At 44.9% G+C, this 19,264-nt stretch overlaps 1 protein-coding gene and 1 non-coding gene across 2 annotated transcripts in view; one reads left to right on the forward strand and one right to left on the reverse strand.

Annotated features, from left to right (window-relative positions):
• The window catches only part of LOC135556592 (voltage-dependent calcium channel subunit alpha-2/delta-4-like), a 107,739-nt gene that overhangs the window by 4,675 nt on the left and 83,800 nt on the right, over positions 1–19,264 (reverse strand). Inside the window, exons 25-29 of the mRNA XM_064989912.1 lie at positions 7,530–7,591; positions 6,726–6,770; positions 6,547–6,609; positions 757–827; positions 246–321 (exon numbers count right to left, since the gene is read on the reverse strand). Coding sequence (XP_064845984.1) covers positions 246–321; positions 757–827; positions 6,547–6,609; positions 6,726–6,770; positions 7,530–7,591 — 317 coding nt within the window. The remainder of the gene's footprint in view (positions 1–245; positions 322–756; positions 828–6,546; positions 6,610–6,725; positions 6,771–7,529; positions 7,592–19,264) is intronic.
• On the forward strand, positions 12,879–12,954 carry trnaa-ugc (transfer RNA alanine (anticodon UGC)). Its single transcript has one exon. It is a non-coding gene; the product is annotated as a tRNA-Ala (tRNA).

The raw sequence follows: 19,264 nt of genomic DNA on the forward strand, positions 1-19,264 counted from the left end.
GAGAAAGAAAGATGCAGAGAGAGAGAAAGAGGGAGCGAGAGAGAGAGAGAGAGAGAGAAAGAGGGAGCGAGAGAGTGAGTGAGAGAAATGAAAGAGAATAAAACATAGGTAACCCAAGTGAAAGAGAACAAGAAGAGAGCATCTGTTAAGTAATTGTATTATACAAACAGCAGGCAGCACATAACTAATGTTTCAGCAAATAGTGACTTCTTCAGGGTTAAGAAATATTGATAAACATGACTCACGCTGAGCAGAGGGCGAGCACTACTGGAATGACTGTGTCCTGATCTGCACATTCCCTGATAGTCATACAACGACACCCTGTTGGACACACAACGATTAGCCTTTCACTGCACTGGGCAAATTCAGGGTCACACAGAGTGTTTCTTGGTAGTCTTAAACAAATCTACTTTGAAACAAAAATGTACACACCTCACACACATGGTTATGGGCTTAATGAAAATAAGACATGTGTACCATGTCACATATAGAGTTGAAATGTATTCAATGTTGAGTTTGCATCTTAATATGACACTTTATATACATCACTGAAGACTGAAATATAACAAACTGTTTGACGTATAAACACCAGATTTTCAGCGGTAAAGAAAATTGATTAATTATGAAATTATGAAGAATATTAATACATTTGACTGCAGGAAAGGGTCTACGAAGTTAGGGATTACATAACCTTGCACAATAGGATCAATCAATGGTATAATATATATAAATCCATCGTAATGTAGCTCCTCTTACTTCTTGTACATGCCCGACTTAATCAACGCTGCCATCACAGACCCGTCCACTTCCCCAAAGAAACGTCCGACCTGTAGAGACGATGACAGGAGGGGGTTATATTCAGAGATGACATCATCTAGGTCTACAGAGCCTTCTGATTATACAAGGGATCTCTTTAGCGTCAGAGAGATGGAGCCAGAGGGAGATTGCGTAACACCAATAATAGCCTTCAGTACCTGCTTCAAATCTGCATGACCTAGCACAAACTCCCATAGCAACACCATCAATTAGACACAGCCACAAGAGGCTAAACTTAAGATGCCCTCTTGCTCCTTACAGTATTCTGTACCTCTATGTATTTACCTGTTACTATCATGTACTCTATGTTAGTCGTTTTACACTTCACAGGGTGATACTGTTGTCTGTGAATGAGTGTCACATCTTATTTAACATGACAGAAAGGTTAACCTCATATACAGTACAGTATACACTCCCCTCTATCTGTCTTCTCTTACTGTAGCACATCCCTGTACTCTGAATTATTCAAGGTCACTTTGTTTAAGCCACACTGTCCAAGTTTCCAAGTCATCCTCCCTCCTCTTCCCGTTTCTCTCTAACTGCGGCTGACACTTTATTTCAATCTCAGGGAGAAGGGAAGGAGACAAATTTCCCTGTGGCTTTTTAAGAGATACAGTGTTTGCCGAGTGTCTGTCTCTGTATGTCTGTGTGAGTGTGTGAGTGTGTGAGTGTGTGAGTGTGTGAGTGTGTGAGTGTGTGAGTGTGTGAGTGTGTGTGTGTGTGTGTGTGTGTGTGTGTGTGTGTGTGTGTGTGTGTGTGTGTGTGTGTGTGTGTGTGTGTGTGTGTGAGTGTGTGAGTGTGTGTGTGTGTGTGTGTGTGTGTGTGTGTGTGTGTGTGTGTGTGTGTGTGTTTGCCGAGTGTGAGCTCTGGTCCCTGAAGCCAGAGCCCGGAATGGAACTTGATGCTCTATTTACCTGAAAGAAATGTAGTGAAATAAAAACGTAACAACGTTTCAGTGCAAAACTTGGCAGGCAATGCATCCATCCTAGGACAGGAATCGAATGCAGAACCAAAACAGCAGTGTGTCCTCCATCAAATCTATTACCAACATACTACATGTTGTGTTGTCAGCATCTACACTTTGTTTCTGCTTAGTCACACTCTAGTATGAGCTATGCACATCAGAAATTCTAAGGAAGTTGGTTATGACCCATTTCTTGAAGGCAGCACTGTACTCCTGCCGTATCCTGAATGATTAAATATTTACAGAGCTCTGCCTTAGCCCAATCCCTCTCTCTGAATAAAAAGGGGGAGCACTTGGTGTTCCCACAAAACTTTGTCAAAGTCCTAACCTCAGCAAAATGTTACGGGGTAGCGCTTTATCATAATATCTGCTTACTAAGGTTTGCTTTAGTGCCTTACTGAGACATAAACATATTGAATTAAGACCGAAAATTTAAATATGTGCATCCTTGGTTTGGCCTGAGTAGTCTTAATGTCAGTAAATGTTTTATTCAATCAGGACTGGCAGTGATGCAGTAGGAATACGTATACACTGACAGGCTGAACAAGATGGTGTGTGTTTGTTTCACTCACCTCCAGCCCACACTCCTTCTTATTTTAATTTTATTTTATTTAACCTTTATTTAACCAGGTAGGCTAGTTGAGAACAAGTTCTCATTTACAACTGCGACCTGGCCAAGACAAATCATAGCAGTGTGAACAGACAACAGAGTTACACATGGAGTAAACAATTAACAAGTCAATAACACAGTAGAAAAAAAGGGGAGTCTATATACATTGTGTGCAAAAGGCATGAGGAGGTAGGCGAATAATTACAATATTGCAGATTAACACTGGAGTGATAAATGATCAGATGATCATGTACAGGTAGAGATATTGGTGTGCAAAAGAGCAGAAAAGTAAATAAATAAAAACTGTGGGGATGAGGTAGGTGAAAATGGGTGGGCTATTTACCAATAGATTATGTACAGCTGCAGCAATCGGTTAGCTGCTCAGATAGCTGATGTTTGAAGTTGGTGAGGGAGATAAAGGTCTCCAACTTCAGCGATTTTTGCAATTCGTTCCAGTCACAGGCAGCAGAGAACTGGAAGGAAAGGCGGCCAAATGAGGTGTTGGCTTTAGGGATGATCAGTGAGATACACCTGCTGGAGCGCGTGCTACGGATGGGTGTTGCCATCGAGACCAGTGAACTGAGATAAGGCGGAGCTTTACCTAGCATGGCCTTGTAGATGACCTGGAGCCAGTGGGTCTTGCGACGAATATGTAGCGAGGGCCAGCCGACTAGAGCATACAAGTCGCAGTGGTGGGTAGTATAAGGTGCTTTAGCGACAAAACGGATGGCACTGTGATAAACTGCATCCAGTTTGCTGAGAAGAGTGTTGGAAGCAATTTTGTAGATGACATCGCCGAAGTCGAGGATCGGTAGGATAGTCAGTTTTACTAGGGTAAGATTGGCAGCGTGAGTGAAGGAGGCTTTGTTACGGAATAGAAAGCCGACTCTTGATTTGATTTTCGATTGGAGATGTTTGATATGGGTCTGGAAGGAGAGTTTGCAGTCTAGCCAGACACCTAGGTACTTATAGGTGTCCACATATTCAAGGTCGGAACCATCCAGTGTGGTGATGCTAGTCGGGCATGCGGGTGCAGGCAGCGATCGGTTGAAAAGCATGCATTTGGTTTTACTAGCGTTTAAGAGCAGTTGGAGGCCACGGAAGGAGTGTTGTATGGCATTGAAGCTCGTTTGGAGGTTAGATAGCACAGTGTCCAATGACGGGCCGAAAGTATATAGAATGGTGTCGTCTGCGTAGAGGTGGATCAGGGAATCGCCCGCAGCAAGAGCAACATCCCCCTTAACCCCAAAGACATATTTTTTTCATTATGAAATTATGACAAATATTAATAACATTCCACCCATGAGGCCAACATATTGTGATTTGGTCATTTGACTGCAGGAAATGATTAATTTAATCTGTAGTTGTTTTTATCAAAGGGGTTTTAGTAGGCCATGGTAATCCCCGGGTACACGCATGATATAAGATTCCACACTGACTACCTACTATAATGTGTAGTATAATAGGGTCTTATAGCCCCCCACGGTCATAGTCTACAAGTGCATTCTAAGATTTAAGGGCCCAATACCCACCACACTGTTAAGCCATGAACACTTATGTTGTGAACACTGCCATGGCCCTTGTCCATTCCACCCCACTAATTCTCAGTAATACGGTTAGTCCAGTCCTCCCTCTGCAGTGATGTCAAGTTAAGGTGGCGTGGGCTGCTTGGTACCTTTAGCCCCAGTTAGTGATATGGTGGCTGCTTTCTGTCTTTAGCTCCAGTTAGTGATAAGGTGGCTGCTTACTGTCTTTAGCTCCAGTTAGTGATAAGGTGGCTGCTTACTGTCTTTAGCTCCAGTTAGTGATAAGGTGGCTGCTTACTGTCTTTAGCTCCAGTTAGTGATAAGGTGGCTGCTTACTGTCTTTAGCCCCAGTTAGTGATAAGGTGGCTGCTTTCTGTCTTTAGCTCCAGTTAGTGATAAGGTGGCTGCTTACTGTCTTTAGCCCCAGTTAGTGATAAGGTGGCTGCTTACTGTCTTTAGCCCCAGTTAGTGATAAGGTGGCTGCTTTCTGTCTTTAGCTCCAGTTAGTGATAAGGTGGCTGCTTACTGTCTTTAGTTCCAGTTAGTGATAAGGTGGCTGCTTTCTGTCTTTAGCTCCAGTTAGTGATAAGGTGGCTGCTTACTGTCTTTAGCCCCAGTTAGTGATAAGGTGGCTGCTTTCTGTCTTTAGCTCCAGTTAGTGATAAGGTGGCTGCTTGGTACCTTTAGCCCCAGTTAGTGATAAGGTGGCTGCTTACTGTCTTTAGCCCCAGTTAGTGATAAGGTGGCTGCTTACTGTCTTTAGCTCCAGTTAGTGATAAGGTGACTGCTTACTGTCTTCAGCTCCAGTTAGTGATAAGGTGGCTGCTTACTGTCTTTAGCTCCAGTTAGTGATAAGGTGTCTGCTTACTGTCTTTAGCCCCAGTTAGCGATAAGGTGGCTGCTTACTGTCTTTAGCTCCAGTTAGTGATAAGGTGGCTGCTTACTGTCTTTAGCTCCAGTTAGTGATAAGGTGGCTGCTTACTGTCTTTAGCTCCAGTTAGTGATAAGGTGTCTGCTTACTGTCTTTAGCTCCAGTTAGTGATAAGGTGGCTGCTTACTGTCTTTAGCCCCAGTTAGTGATAAGGTGGCTGCTTACTGTCTTTAGCCCCAGTCTTTGACAATCTTTAGGGCATTCCTCTGACACCACCTGGTATAGAGGTCCTATGCTGGGACGTTCGTACTACCCTCTGTAGTGCCTTGCGGTCAGAGGTTGAGCAGTTACCATACCAGGCAGTGATGCAACCAGTCAGGATGCTCTCGATGGTGCAGCTGTAGAACCTTTTGAGGATCTGAGGACCCATGCCAAATCTTTTCAGTCTCTTGAGGGGGAATAGGTTTTGTCGTGACCTCTTCACAACTGTCTTGGTGTGCTTGGACCATGTTAGTTTGTTGATTATGTGGACACCAAGGAACTTGAAGCTCACAACCTGCTCCACTGCAGCCCCGTCGATAGAATGGGGGCATGCTCGGTCCTCTTTTTCCTGTATTCCGCAATAATCACCTTTGTCTTGATCACGTTGAGGGAGAGGTTGTTGTCCTGGCACCACACAGCCAGGTCTCTGACCTCCTCCCTATAGGCTGTCTCGTCGTTGTCAGTGATCAGGCCTACCACTGTTGTGTCATCAGTAAATTTAATGATGGTGTTGGAGTCGTGCCTGGCCATGCAGTCATGAGTGAACAGGGAGTACAAGAGGGGGCTGAGCACGCACCCCTGAGGATCAGTGTTGAGGATCAGTGTGGCAGATGTGTTGTTACCTACCCTTACCACCTGGGGGTGGCCCGTCAGGAAGTCCACGATCCAGTTGCAGAGGGAGGGGTTTAGTCCCAGGGTCCTTAGCTTATTGATGAGCTTTGAGGTCTGAGTCTTTGACACAGTGTAATGGGAAATGCAGCTCTGTCTCTACCTCTCCCCGGGGGCAGAGTGAGCACAGCCCGTCCTCTCTGGGCAGCCAGGTTTGCTTGTGATGACTGGACTCTATGGGCAGGCTGTGCTCACGGAGGCTGTTCTTTCTTTTTCTTTTCCCCCCTCTCTCTGCCACCGCATCTATCTATCTATCTATCTATCAATCTATCTATCTATCTATCTATCTATCTATCTATCTATCTATCTATCTATCTATCTATCTATCTATCTATCTATCTATCTATCTATCTATCTATCTATCTATCTATCTATCTATCTATCTATCTATCTATCTATCTATCTATCTATCTATCTATCTATCTATCTATCTATCTATCTATCTATCTATCTATCTATCTATCTATCTATCTATCTATCTATCTATCTATCTATCTATCGTTGTTATGGAGACACCTGCGCTGAACATGCCCTCTAAGAAATGTGTTAAGATGCGACCACCTGACCTTACGTGTATTTACATGGTCAAGCCGACCAGATAGTGTTTATATAAATGATCTCTCCCTTGGTCTGCTGATCTGCTTATCAAACGGTTCAACGTGTTCATTAACCACAGTTATCATTCATTACATAACAAAGCATGTACAATGTACTAGACTAGATGTGAGTTACATAAGAGTTGTCAACTGGTGTATCATGGTGGTGTTTAGCTGAATGGATTGGTTTGATCTGTTCGGGTCACTGGGTGGTCATGCTGCCAGACCCTTACCTCTGACCTCTCTTTAGAGACTATGATGAAGCCGTTGCTGTCCACAAGGAAACAGTTGACATCCTGGAGGAATAAGAGACAGGACATTAGTTATAATGGCACTTATTCAATGATGATATTGACATTCATGAATTCAATGGGAACTGACTCAAACACTGCAGAACAGGCTCAGTACTTACAGTGCTCTGGCAGCTGAGAGGGCAGACACCTTCCACGTCAGTACACTGGAGACAGACAGACAGACAGACAGACAGACAGACAGACAGACAGACAGACAGACAGACAGACAGACAGACAGACAGACATAAAGGTCAAGGTATTGAATAAGGTGGACCACCACTCAGATTCACTTGAATCATGTGACTGATAGATGAATATGGATTTGGAACATATTAACCACCATAACAACAACATAAACATGACTGGTTCAACAGCCAGTCAATATGGTGTGATAACTTCTACACTCTAGAGAGGAGTTCATGTACTGTATCAACAGAAAATAACAAGATCACTGTTTACATACGTCTGTGTCAGCGGGCTGTGAGTGGACGTGAGAGACAGAGGTAGACCAGGAGAAAGACAAAGAGACAGAGAGATGATAAGCTATTACCACTTAGCAGATAGTCCTAAATATACATACAGTATGTAGGATCATTTGCTGCTGATCATTTCAGACGTTACTTTACGAAAAATGGACCGAACCCTACAAAAATATCCATTAATTATAATCCACATAATAGTTCACATTTCCTGTTGCTACAGGATTATTTTCCTGCGGTAGCAAACTGGCTCAAACTAAGATCCTACATCTGTAGTGATGTCACACATTGTGTGTATGTGATCCCTGCGCAGGACCTGATCCTGTGAACTTGACATTGCCATGCTCTTACCAACTGAGCCAGAGATGGATTTGTGTCAGTAGTGTGGTATGTTGTTGGGGAGCTGTCTGTGTGTCTGTGTCTGTGTGTGTGTTGCTCTCTCACCTGAAAGGCAATGGTCCATAGCCTCTTCTCCAGCATCTCCAAGGACATCTGCACCCCAATGGCTAAAAATAGAACACACACACAGGTCAGTTGAGAGAGGAAAACATGGACTCTGCAAAAACCCTGAAGCCTAATTTACTGTGTCCGTCTGTGAGAGACTATTGAGAGGCTGGGTGGGTGTGGTGTTGGGCATTATAGTGTGACAGGAAATCAATCAGGCCTTCAGTTAACCTCTATGCAGTTTGCACAGTTAGCACCAGGCTGCTGCTGTTTGCATGAAAAATGCGCACTGTGGTACCACTGACGGCTAGCGTGTTTATTATCTAAGCATAGCAGTGGTGGAAAAGGTACCCAATTGTCATACTTGAGTAAAAGTAAAGATACCTTAATGGAAAATGACTGAAGTAAAAGTAAAAGTCACTCAGTAAAATACTACTTGGGTAAAAGTCTAAAAGTATTTGGTTTAAAATATATCAAAAGTAAATGTAATTACTCAAATATACTTAAGTATCAAAAGTAAAATCATTTAAAATTCATTTTATTAAGCTAAGCAGACGGCACCATTTTCTTATTTTTTAAATATACCGATAGCCAGAGGCACACTCTCCAACATTCCAACATAATTTACAAATGAAGCATGTGTGTTTAGCGAGTCCACCAGAACAGAGGCAGAAGGGATGACCAGGGATGTTCTGTCCTGCTAAGCATTCACAATGTAACGAGTACTTTTGGTTGTCAAGGAAAATGTATGGAGTAAAAAGTACATTTTCTTTCTGAATATAGTGAATAAAAGTAAAAGTAGTCAAAAATATAAATTGTAAAGTAAATTACGGATACCCCAAAAACTACTTCAGAAGTACTTTAAAGTATTTTTACTTGAGTAATTTACACCACAAATGCAGTCACTTTTCAAATGACCTCGAATATCTTGTACCCCTGCACATTGACTCGGTTCCGGTACCCCCTGTACTTAGCCTCGTTATTGTTAAGTCATTGTCTTGAGGTACTTTTTGATTACATTTTTTAAACTTTTGTTAATTTAGTAAATATTTTCTTCACTCTATTTCTTTAACTGCATTGTTGGTTAAGGGCTTGTAAGTAAGCATTTCACAGTAAGGTCTACACTTGTCGTATTCGGCACATGACAAATCAAATTTAATTTGATTTGATTTGATGCGTGCGTGCGTTACAGGTAAATTGTGTCTGGGAAGGGTGAGACTCTGAACACTTCTATCAGGCTTTCACAGTAGCTCTGTGCTTGTTGATACTTTTGCAGAGTTCTGTGTTGTGAGATACCAATGCTTAATTTCACCAGATGGTTACTTAATTGTCTTGTTAAAATGGTAATTAGCTATTGATTGTCTGGTGTTATGCCTATATCGTGTCTCTCTTTGTGTTGTGGATCTCTTTTGACGCAATGCAATTTCTGTGAATAACAGACAATAAAAGTACCATCTAAACTTATCTAACATCATCTAACCTCATCTTATATCATCTAACCTCATCTAAACTCATCTAATATCATCTAACCTCATCTAAACTCATCTAATATCATCTAACCTCATCTAAACTCATCTAACCTCATCTAATATCATCTTATATCATCTAACCTCATCTAAACATATCTAACCTCATCTAACATCATCTAACCTCCTCTTATATCATCTAACCTAGTAATTATGCAATTTACTCTAATTTTATGATGGCTCACACACACATGCAGGCAAGTACACTATATGTACACAAAAGGATGTGGACATCCCTTCAAATTTGCAGATTCGACTATTTCAGCCACACTCGTTGCTTACAGGTGTATAAAATCGAGCACAGCCATGCAATCTCCATAGACAAACATTGGCAGTAGAATGGCCTTACTGAAGAGCTCAGTGGCTTTCAATGTGGCACCGTCATAGGATGCCACCTTTCCAACAAGTCAGCTCGTCAAATTTCTGCCCCGCTAGAGCTCCCCTGGTCAACTGTAAGTGCTGTTATTGTGTAGTGGAAACGTCTAGGAGCAACAACGGCTCAGCTGCAAAGTGGTAGGCCACACAAGCTCACAGAATGGGACCGCCAAGTGCTGAAGCGTGTAGCGCGTAAAAATCCTCCGTCCTCGGTTATAACACTTTCTACCGAGTTCAAAACTGCCTCTTGCAGCAACGTCAGCAAAATAAATGTTTGTCGGGAGCTTCATGAAATGGGTGTCCATGACTGAGCAGCTTCACACAAGCCTAAGATCACTATGCGCAATACCAAGCATTGGCTGGAGGGGTGTAAAGCTAGCCGCCATTGCAGTGGAAACGCGTTCTCTGGAGTCACCATCTGGCAGTCTGACGGACTAATCTGGGTTCGGCGGATGCCAGAAGAACACTACCAGCCCCAATGCATAGTGCCAACTGTAAAGTTTGGTGGATGAGGAATAATGGTCTGTGGCTGTTTTTCATGATTCGGGCTCGGCCCCTTAGTTCCAGTGAAGGGAAATCTTAATGCTACAGCATTCAATTACATTCTGGAGCACTCTGTGCTTTCAACCTTGTGGCAACAGTTTGGGGAAGGCCCTTTCCTGTTTCAGCATGACAATGCCCCCATGCACAAAGCGAAGTCCATACAGAAATGGTTGGTAGAGATCGGTGTGGAAGAACTTGACTGGCACCTTTGGGAAGAATTGGAGCACCGACTGCGAGCCAGGCCTAAACGCACAACATCAGTGCCCGACCTCACTAATGCTCTTGTGGCTGAAAGGAAGCAAGTCCCCGCAGAAATGTTCCAACATCTAGTGGAAAGCCTTCCCAGAAAGAGTGGAGGCTGATATAGCAGCAAAAGGGGACCAACTCCATATTAATGCCCATGATTTTGGAATGAGATGTTTGACGAGCAGGTGTGTAGTGTCTTTTGGTCATGTGGTGTCGGTACGATGCACACAAACACACCCAGTCTAATCACTCTGCTAATGAGTCCTTCTGACCAAAACCATGTCATCTGCAATCCGGAGAAGTAAGGAGGACCACACACACTGACTAATTGACTGACTGAATGACTGAATTAATGATATTCAACACCAATGACAGGTTGATAACAAAGATACATCTTTAAGCCCCATCTTGGAGTAGAGTAAGTTGTTGGTGACCTCTAATTGGACAGAACAGAGGAGCCAATCAGAAGACCTATACCTCCCTGTCAGATATTGCCTACCTTTCCAGCAAGACCAATGACACAGCAGAATGAGTCAAGAACAGATTCAGTCTATCTCTTAATGACATGATCCTTATCAGTGGAAGTCAGGCTGCCTGGCTGCCTGGCATGAGCCACTGGTGCAGCAGAGGTGCTTTTATTGTTTTGCCATTTTGCTGCAGTCAATAGTCTTCCACCAGATGCAAAGCTGAAAGTAATGGAAAAAGAGGGACACACACACCGACCATCACTAGGCATTTTGGGACAAATGCAGCTCAGGGTCCAGGATTTACAACAGCCTATAGACACTCTGATCTTCTGTGAGGTACTGAGCTATATCAGCTGATTCCTCCCGCTCTCACAACCTCTCTCTTCTCCCTTCACTTCCACTCTCTCGCCCCTCACCCTCTCTCTCTCCCCCTCTCCCTCTCTCTCTCCCCCACCTTCTCTCTCTCTCCCCCTCCACCTTTCCCTCTCTCTCTCCCCCTCTCCCCCTCCCTTTCTCTCTCCCCCTCCAATTATCCCTCTCTCTCTCTCTTACTCCCCACCTTTCCCTCTCTCCCCATTTCTCTCTCTCTCTCTCCCTCTTCCCATTTCTCTCTCTCTCTATTTCTCTCTTCCTCTCAACCTTTCCCTCTCTCCCCTTTCCCTCCCTCTAACCTCCCCTCTCCCCCTTTCTCTCTCCCTCTTCCCCTTTCCCCATTCTCTCTCTCCTGCTCTCCCTCTCCTCCCTCTCTCTCCTTCTTTCTCTCTCCCCTTTCCCTCTCTCACCCTCCTGCTCTCCCTCACCCCCATTCTCTCTCTCCCTCCTGCTCTCCCTCTCCCCTCGCTCTCTCTCTCCCTCCCTCCCCCTCTTCCCCTTTCTCCCCTCTCTCCTCATTTTATCTCCCCCATTCCCTCTTTCTCTCCCTCCTGCTCTCCCTCTCCCCCATTCTCCCTCTCTCTCTCTCCTGCTCTCTCGCTCTCTTCTCCCCTCTCTCCCTCCCCCCTCTATCCCCACTCTTCCCCTTTCTCTCTCTCCCTCTCTCTCCTGCTCTTCTTACTCGCTCCCTCTCCCTCTCCTCCTGCTCTCCCTCCGCGCTCCCTCTCCCCCCCCACCCCCCCCCCCCTCTCCATCCCCTCTGGCTCTCTCTCTCTGTATCCCTCTCGCTCTCTCATTCAGTGTGAGAGCTTACACAGCTGCACCACACTCTGTTACTCTCTTTGTCAAACCAAGCTTCATGCTCTCACACACACACACACACACACACACACACACACACACACACACACACACACACACACACACACACACACACACACACACACACACACACACACACACACACACACACACACACACACACACACAGCTAGACTGAACCTCTGAACAGTAGTGTTCTCCAACGACCAGGAAAGCACAGTCGGTAAGAGGACCTGAGAGGAGAGGAGAGGAGAGGGGAGAGAGAGAGAGAGAGAGACCGCCCCGATAGGCAGAGAGAAGGAGGAAGCAGAGGAGAAGACAGGAGTTGAAGAGCATGTGTTTGTTCCCTTGGGACCCCAGCATCCAAGATACACAGAGATACAACAGGAACCAGGACCTTTCTCCAAACACCTCCGTTAGCAGCAACATCCGATGAAGCATATTGTTTTTTTTCCACACAGGGAGGATAAAAGATACTACTGAAGCACTTTTCTTATTTAAGAGCTATAGCACTTTGGAGACCTCACCAGATGGTGAGTAATGCACTGGCTGTGTGAGAGAGCAAGAGCAAGAGCGAGAGAGCGAGAGTGAGAGCAAGAGCGAGAGAGTGTGCTGCTGCTCTGTGTGTGTAGAAGCATCTGTTGTTAGGGAGGTTTTCCCTTTCTCTATGCTTCTTGTGAAAGAATATTCCAGCTACTAGGCTAATGCATTGAGTCAGGTAAGTCATGTTGTATTTTTTTCACTGTTTTCCCCTCATTCCAGTACAATTATCAGAATGAACTCATCCATAAACTTTTGGGAGCAAAACACAACCAAGGGAAATTGTCCTTGTTCAAGCTGCAGTGAGGTACAGTAGCATTGCAATGCAGGTAGTGTGTACTGGGATGAAAAGAGGAAATGTTGGGCTTTATAAAATGTAAAAAACTACAGACATAAAGTAGAGTTAGTAGCTGAATAACCTTTTATATAAACTCTGAATACAGACATCTAGTAGTTGGGGTCCTGTGTGGCTCAGTCGGTAGAGCATGGCGCTTGCAACGCCAAGCGCCGTGGGTTCGATTCCCGCTGGGACCACCCATATGTAAAAGTAGTGGCCCCAGCCGACTTGTAAGTCGCTTTGGACAAAAGCGTCTGCTAAATGGGATATATTTTTATATTATTATATTATAGTTAGTAGCTGAATAACCTTATATATAAACTCTGCATCTAGTATCGGGGTGTATATTAAAATAATAATGTTTACTATAAGGTAGTAAAATAATATAACATAAATGGACATGTTCTATAGATACACACTGTATAGCCTTCTTTATAGTACATCGACACTTTTGGTTTTGCGGTCAAACAACAACACAGTATTACGTATTATAGATTTAGAGAGTGAGTTCACACTGCGGCCTATGTGTGGGTTTATGTGTTCTGTGTGTAGTTTTATGTGTTCTGTGTGTAGTTTTATGTGTTCTATTTGTGGTTTTATGTGTTCTGTGTGTAGTTTTATGTGTTTTGTGTGTGGTTTTAAGTGTTCTATGTGTGGTTTTATGTGTTCTATGTGTGGGTTTTGTGTGTAGTTTTATGTTTTATGTGTTCCATGTGTGATTTTGTGTGTTCTACGTGTGGTTCTGTGTAGTTTTATGTGTTCTATGTGTTCCATGTGTGATTTTGTGTGTTCTACGTGTGGTTCTGTGTAGTTTTATGTGTTCTATGTGTTCGATGTGTGGTTTTTGTGTTCTATATGTGGTTTTAGGTGCTCTATGTGTGGTTTTATGTGTTCTGTGTGTGGTTTTATGTGTTCTGTGTGTGGTTTTATGTGTTCTATGTGTTATTCTATATGTTCTATGCCAATGAAGTGGATGTCAATTAAGGCATCCCCACGCACCTCTCTGATTCAGAAGGGATGGGTTAAATGCGGAAGACACATTTCAGATGAATGCATTCAGTTGTCCAACTGACTAGGTATCCCCCTTTCCCTTCCTTTCTATGTGTTATGTGTTGTGTTCTTTTATGTGTTATTCTATGTGTTCTGAGTTGTTCTACACCATATATACAAACGTATGTGGACACCACATCATATTAGTGGATTCGACTATTTCAGCCACACCCGTTGCTGACAGGTGTATAAAATCGAGCACACCGACATGCAATCTCCATAGACAAACATTGGTAGTGGAATGGCCTTACTGAAGAGCTCAGTAACTTTCAACGTGGCACCGTCATAGGACGCCAACTGTGAAGTGAAAACATCTAGGAGCACCAACGGCTCAGCCGCAAAGTGGTAGGCCACACAAGCTCACAGAAAGGGACCGCTGAGTGCTGAAGCCCTTAGTGCGTAAACGTCGCCTGTCTTCGGTTGCAACACTCACTACCGAGTTCCAAACTGCCTCTGGAAGCAACGTCAGCACAATAACTGTTCGTCAGGAGCTTCATGAAATTAGTTTCCATTGCCGAGCAGCTGCCCACAAGCCTAAGATCACCATGGGCAATGCCAAGCATCAGCTGAAGTGATGTAAAATTTACCGTCATTGGACTCTGGAGCAGTGGAAATTCGTTCTCTGGAGTGATGAATCACGATTCACCATCTAGCAGTCCGACGGACGAATCTTGGTTTGGTGGAAGCATAGTGCATAGTGCCAACTGTAAAGTTTTGTGGAGGAGGAATAATGGTCTGGGGCAGTTTTTCAGGGTTCGGGCTAGGTCTCTTGGTTCCATTGAAGGGAAATCTTAACTCTACAACATACAATAACATTCTAGATGATTATTTGCTTCCAACTTTGTGGCAACAGTTTGGGAAGGACCTTTCCTGTTTCAGCATGACAATAATCGCCCAACATCAGTGTCTGACCTCACTAATGCTCTTGTGGCTGAATGGAAGCAAGTCCCAGCAGCAATGTCCCATCATCTAGTGGAAAGCCTTCCCAGAAGAGTGGAGGCTGTTATAGCAGCAAAGGGGGACCAATTCCTTATTACAGTTTTTTTCTGATTACTTAGGCACTATCTTTGAAACTATAGGCCATTTTTGCAAAACTCTACACACTAACCACAAAACCTTACACCAAACATTATAAATCTCTTGCAAAAGCAAACAATTCTTGCTAAACTCTTCAAACTCTTAAAACAAATTGTGTTTTTGCGTCAATACAGTACATACAAACCATCATTTGAATAAGTACACGAAGCACCAACTAGGCACTGATGGTAAAAATGAAAAACTCTTGTGGCATTTTCTTTTTCTGTGTGCAGGGCACAACAGTTAGATTTTTTTTTTGTCATACATGTAGTAAACACACAGGTATCCAAATGTAAAGTATGGAAGTGTTTTCCGAACATAACACACAGTCAACACAAATAAGGGGAAAACATATCTATTTTTTCAAAATGTTCTAACACTCCTCAAACAACAAAAGCGCAGTAGAAGAAAACAAAAACATTTGTGGTAGAAAAAAAGAAGAAGAAAAAAAACGAGGCTACATCTCGTCCTTCGTGGGTCTGGCCATAAGACTTCATCCACATCACATGCAATGTTGTCTTGATGAAGGCAGGGTGGAAAGTATCACATGGGGTTCCGTATCCAGGCCTGGCATGACTCCTGATCGATGTCTCCACAAGCCTCCTCCATTGCCTGTTGAAGGGGATTGGTGGGGCTGGTGATCATACACCTTCCAACACCATGCAGAGAAGAATTCTTCAATAGGATTCCAGAAAGGAGAGTATAGGGGAGATTTGAGTGCGATGAAAAGTGGGTGACCTGTGAACCAATTGCGGCCCACAGCAGCCCGGTGGAAACTAACATTGTCCCAGATGATAACGTACCTGGGCTGCTCTGGCCCCTGGTCATTAGGGATTAGTCTGCTGTGGAGGGGGTCCAGAAATGTGATAATGTGTGCAGTGTTGTATGGGCCTGTTGTATGGCCATGATGGTGAAGGACGCCATTTTGACTAATAGCCACACACATTGATATGTTGCCACCACTTGTCCCGGTACCTTGATGATGGCAAAGTGTCTGATGATATTTCTGCCGCGGCCCCTTGTTTTTGCAAGGTTGAAACCTGCCTCGTCCACATATATTAGCTCATGATGCATTGCATCTGCTTCTAGCTCCATGACTCTCTGAAAGAGACAAGACAAAACAATGTAGTACAGTAGGAAAAGACAGGGATCAGTCAATATGATGTAGCACCATACACTAGATCCAGTTTACCTGCACATATTCATATCTCAGTTGTTTTCCACGGTCTGAGTCTCTTTCGAAGGGGAAACTACAGCTGCTTCATCATCATTCTATTGTGTTTCAGTAGACGAGACAGTGCAGAGAGACTCACTCTGTTTCAGTAGACGAGACAGTGCAGAGAGACTCACTCTGTTGATGTTTTGGTATATGGTGTTATCTGCTATTATGTGGTCCTGCAGTTCTCTGAGTCTGATGCAGCTATTTGCAATGACCATATTTACAACACAGTATAGCGGCTCAGATTTGGTTGAACCCGTTGCCCTCCCTCCCTCCCTCATCCCATGGTGGACAACATGGTCAACCACAGTCGCTCTGATTTCATCAGTTTATTGTTTTCCTGACTACCCTTCCTCTTCCCCATCCTCTCCTTCCCCACATCATTCTCCTCCTGTAGTTTTCACCCCTCTTACTCTCTGTCCAATATTGGCCTCCATTGTTGTCCGAACCAATTGTTTACCTGTGGCCTATTTATAGTGCTCAAGCTCTGATCTGTAAGTGAACTCATTATCTAAAAGTGTTTTCACATGTGGAAATGTGGAAATGAAATTGGCGAAATAGTGTAGCAATGTAGAGACCAATGTTAACAGTTTTGCTAGAAGTGTGTTATTAAATTGCAAATTGAGTGTAAAGCAGTGAGTTGTATTTACAGTTTAGCAAAAAGTGTGTTGTACCATTACAAACTGAGTGTAAAAAAGAGAACATGCATTCAATTTGGCACACTTGATGAATGCATTGGCTACAAGTGTTAATGGTTTCAGACTATAGTGCTTCAAGAATGACTGTTAGTGTTTAAGCATTCAGAAAAAACTGTAATGCCCATGATTTTGGAGATGTTTGACAGTGTCCACATACCTGTGGTCATGTAGTGTTCAATGTGTTGTTCTATGTGTTCTACACTACAGGTCAAAAGTTTTAGAACACCAACTCATGCAATTATTCTTTTTTTAAACTATTTATTTGACTAATAGTGAAGACATCAAACCTATGAAATAACACATATGAAATCATGTAGTAAGCAAAAAAAGTGTTAAACAAATCAAAATATATTTTGTATTTGACTCTTCAAAGTAGCCACCTGTCACGGTTTTCATATGGTGAAAGAGAGTCGGACCGTGTCTATTGCAGCGTGTCTATTGTGATCCCTGTTTAATAAAACAAACGTAACACGAATCAATACAAAACACTACAAAACAAATAAACGAAAAGGAAAACAGAAACAGCCTAAACTGGTGTCAACTAACACAGCACAAGGACATCAAGACACTAAGGACAATCACCCACGAAATACAAAGTGAAACCCAGGCTACCTAAATACGGTTCCCAATCAGAGACAACGAGAATCACCTGACTCTGATTGAGAACCGCCTCAGGCAGCCAAACCTATGCAACACCCCTACTCAGCCGCAATCCCAATAACTAAAAAACCCCACTATGAAATACAACAACATAAACCCATGTCACACCCTGGCCTGACCAACTAATTAACGAAAACACAAAATACTAAGACCAAGGCGTGACAGAACCCCCCCCCTAAGGTGCGGACTCCCGGACGCACCTCAAAACCATAGGGAGGGTCCTGGTGGGCGTCTGTCCATGGTGGCGGTTCCGGCTCGGGACGTGGACCCCACTCCATAAATGTCATAGTTCCTCCCCTTCGCGTCCTGGGATGATCCACCCTCGCCGCCGACCATGGCCGAATAGTCCTCACCCAGAACCCCACTGAACTGAGGAGCAGCTCGTGACTGAGGGGCAGCTCGGGACTGAGGCAGCTCGGGACTGAGGGGAAGCTCGGGACTGAGGGGCAGCTCGGGACTGAGGGGCAGCTCGGGACTGAGGGGCAGCTCGGGACTGAGGGGCAGCTCGGGACTGAGAGAAAGCTCGGGAGTGAGAGAAAGCTTGGGAGTGAGAGAAAGCTCGGGAGTGAGAGAAAGCTCAGGAGTGAGAGGAAGCTCAGGAGTGAGAGGAAGCTCAGGCAGGTTGATGGATCTACCAGAACCTGGCTTGCTGGTGGTTCCGGCAGATCCTGGCTGACTGGCGGATCCTGGCTGACTAGCAGATCTGGCAGATCCTGGCTGACTGGCGGATCCTGGCTGACTGGCGGATCCTGGCTGACTGGCGGATCCTGGCTGACTGGCAGATCTGGAAGAGTCTGGTTGACTGGCAGATCTGGAAGGGTCTGGTTGACTGGCAGATCTGGAAGAGTCTGGCTGAATAGCAGATCTGGAAGAGTCTGGCTGACTGGCATATCTGGAAGAGTCTGGCTGACTGGCAGATCTGGAAGAGTCTGGCTGACTGGCAGATCTGGAAGAGTCTGGCTGACTGGCAGATCTGGAAGAGTCTGGCTGACTAGCAGATCTGGAAGAGTCTGGTTGACTGGCAGATCTGGACAGACTGGCAGCTCCTTGCAGACTGGCAGCTCCATGCAGACTGGCAGCTCCTTGCAGACTGGCAGCTCCTTGCAGACTGGCAGCTCTAGCTGCTCCATGCAGACTGGCAGCTCTAGCTGCTCCATGCAGACTGGCAGCTCTGGCTGCTCCAAACAGGCAGGAGGCTCCGGCAGCGCTGGAGAGGAGAAAAGCTCCGACAGGGCAGGAGAGGCGAGGCGCACTGTAGGCCTGATGCGTGGTGCTGGCACTGGTGGTATTGGGCCGAGGACACGCACAGGAAGCCTGGTGCGGGGAGCTGCTACCGGAGGGCTGGGGTGTGGAGGTGGTACTGGATAGACCGGACCGTGCAGGCGCACTGGAGCTCTTGAGCACCGAGCCTGCCCAACCTTACCTGGTTGAATACTCTCGGTTGCCCTGCCAGTGCTGCGAGGTGGAATAGCCCGCACTGGGCTATGTAGGCGAACCGGAGACACCGAGCGCAAGGCTGGTGCCAGGTAAGCCGGCCCAAGGAGACGCACTGGGGACCAGAAGCGTAGAGCCGGCTTCATGGCATTTGGCTCGACGCTCAATCTAGCCCGGCCGATACGCGGAGCTGAAATATACCGCTCCGGGCTATGCACCCGCACTGGGGACACCGTGCGCACCACTGCATAACACGGTGCCTGCCCGGTCTCTCTAGCCCCCCGGTAAGCACAGGGAGTTGGCGCAGGTCTCCTACCTGGCGTAGTCATACTCCCTGATAGCCCCCCCCAAGAAATTTTTGGGGCTGAT

This window comes from Oncorhynchus masou, chromosome 15 (genome assembly GCF_036934945.1).
Source record: "Oncorhynchus masou masou isolate Uvic2021 chromosome 15, UVic_Omas_1.1, whole genome shotgun sequence".
Classification (NCBI taxonomy): Eukaryota; Metazoa; Chordata; class Actinopteri; order Salmoniformes; family Salmonidae; genus Oncorhynchus; species Oncorhynchus masou.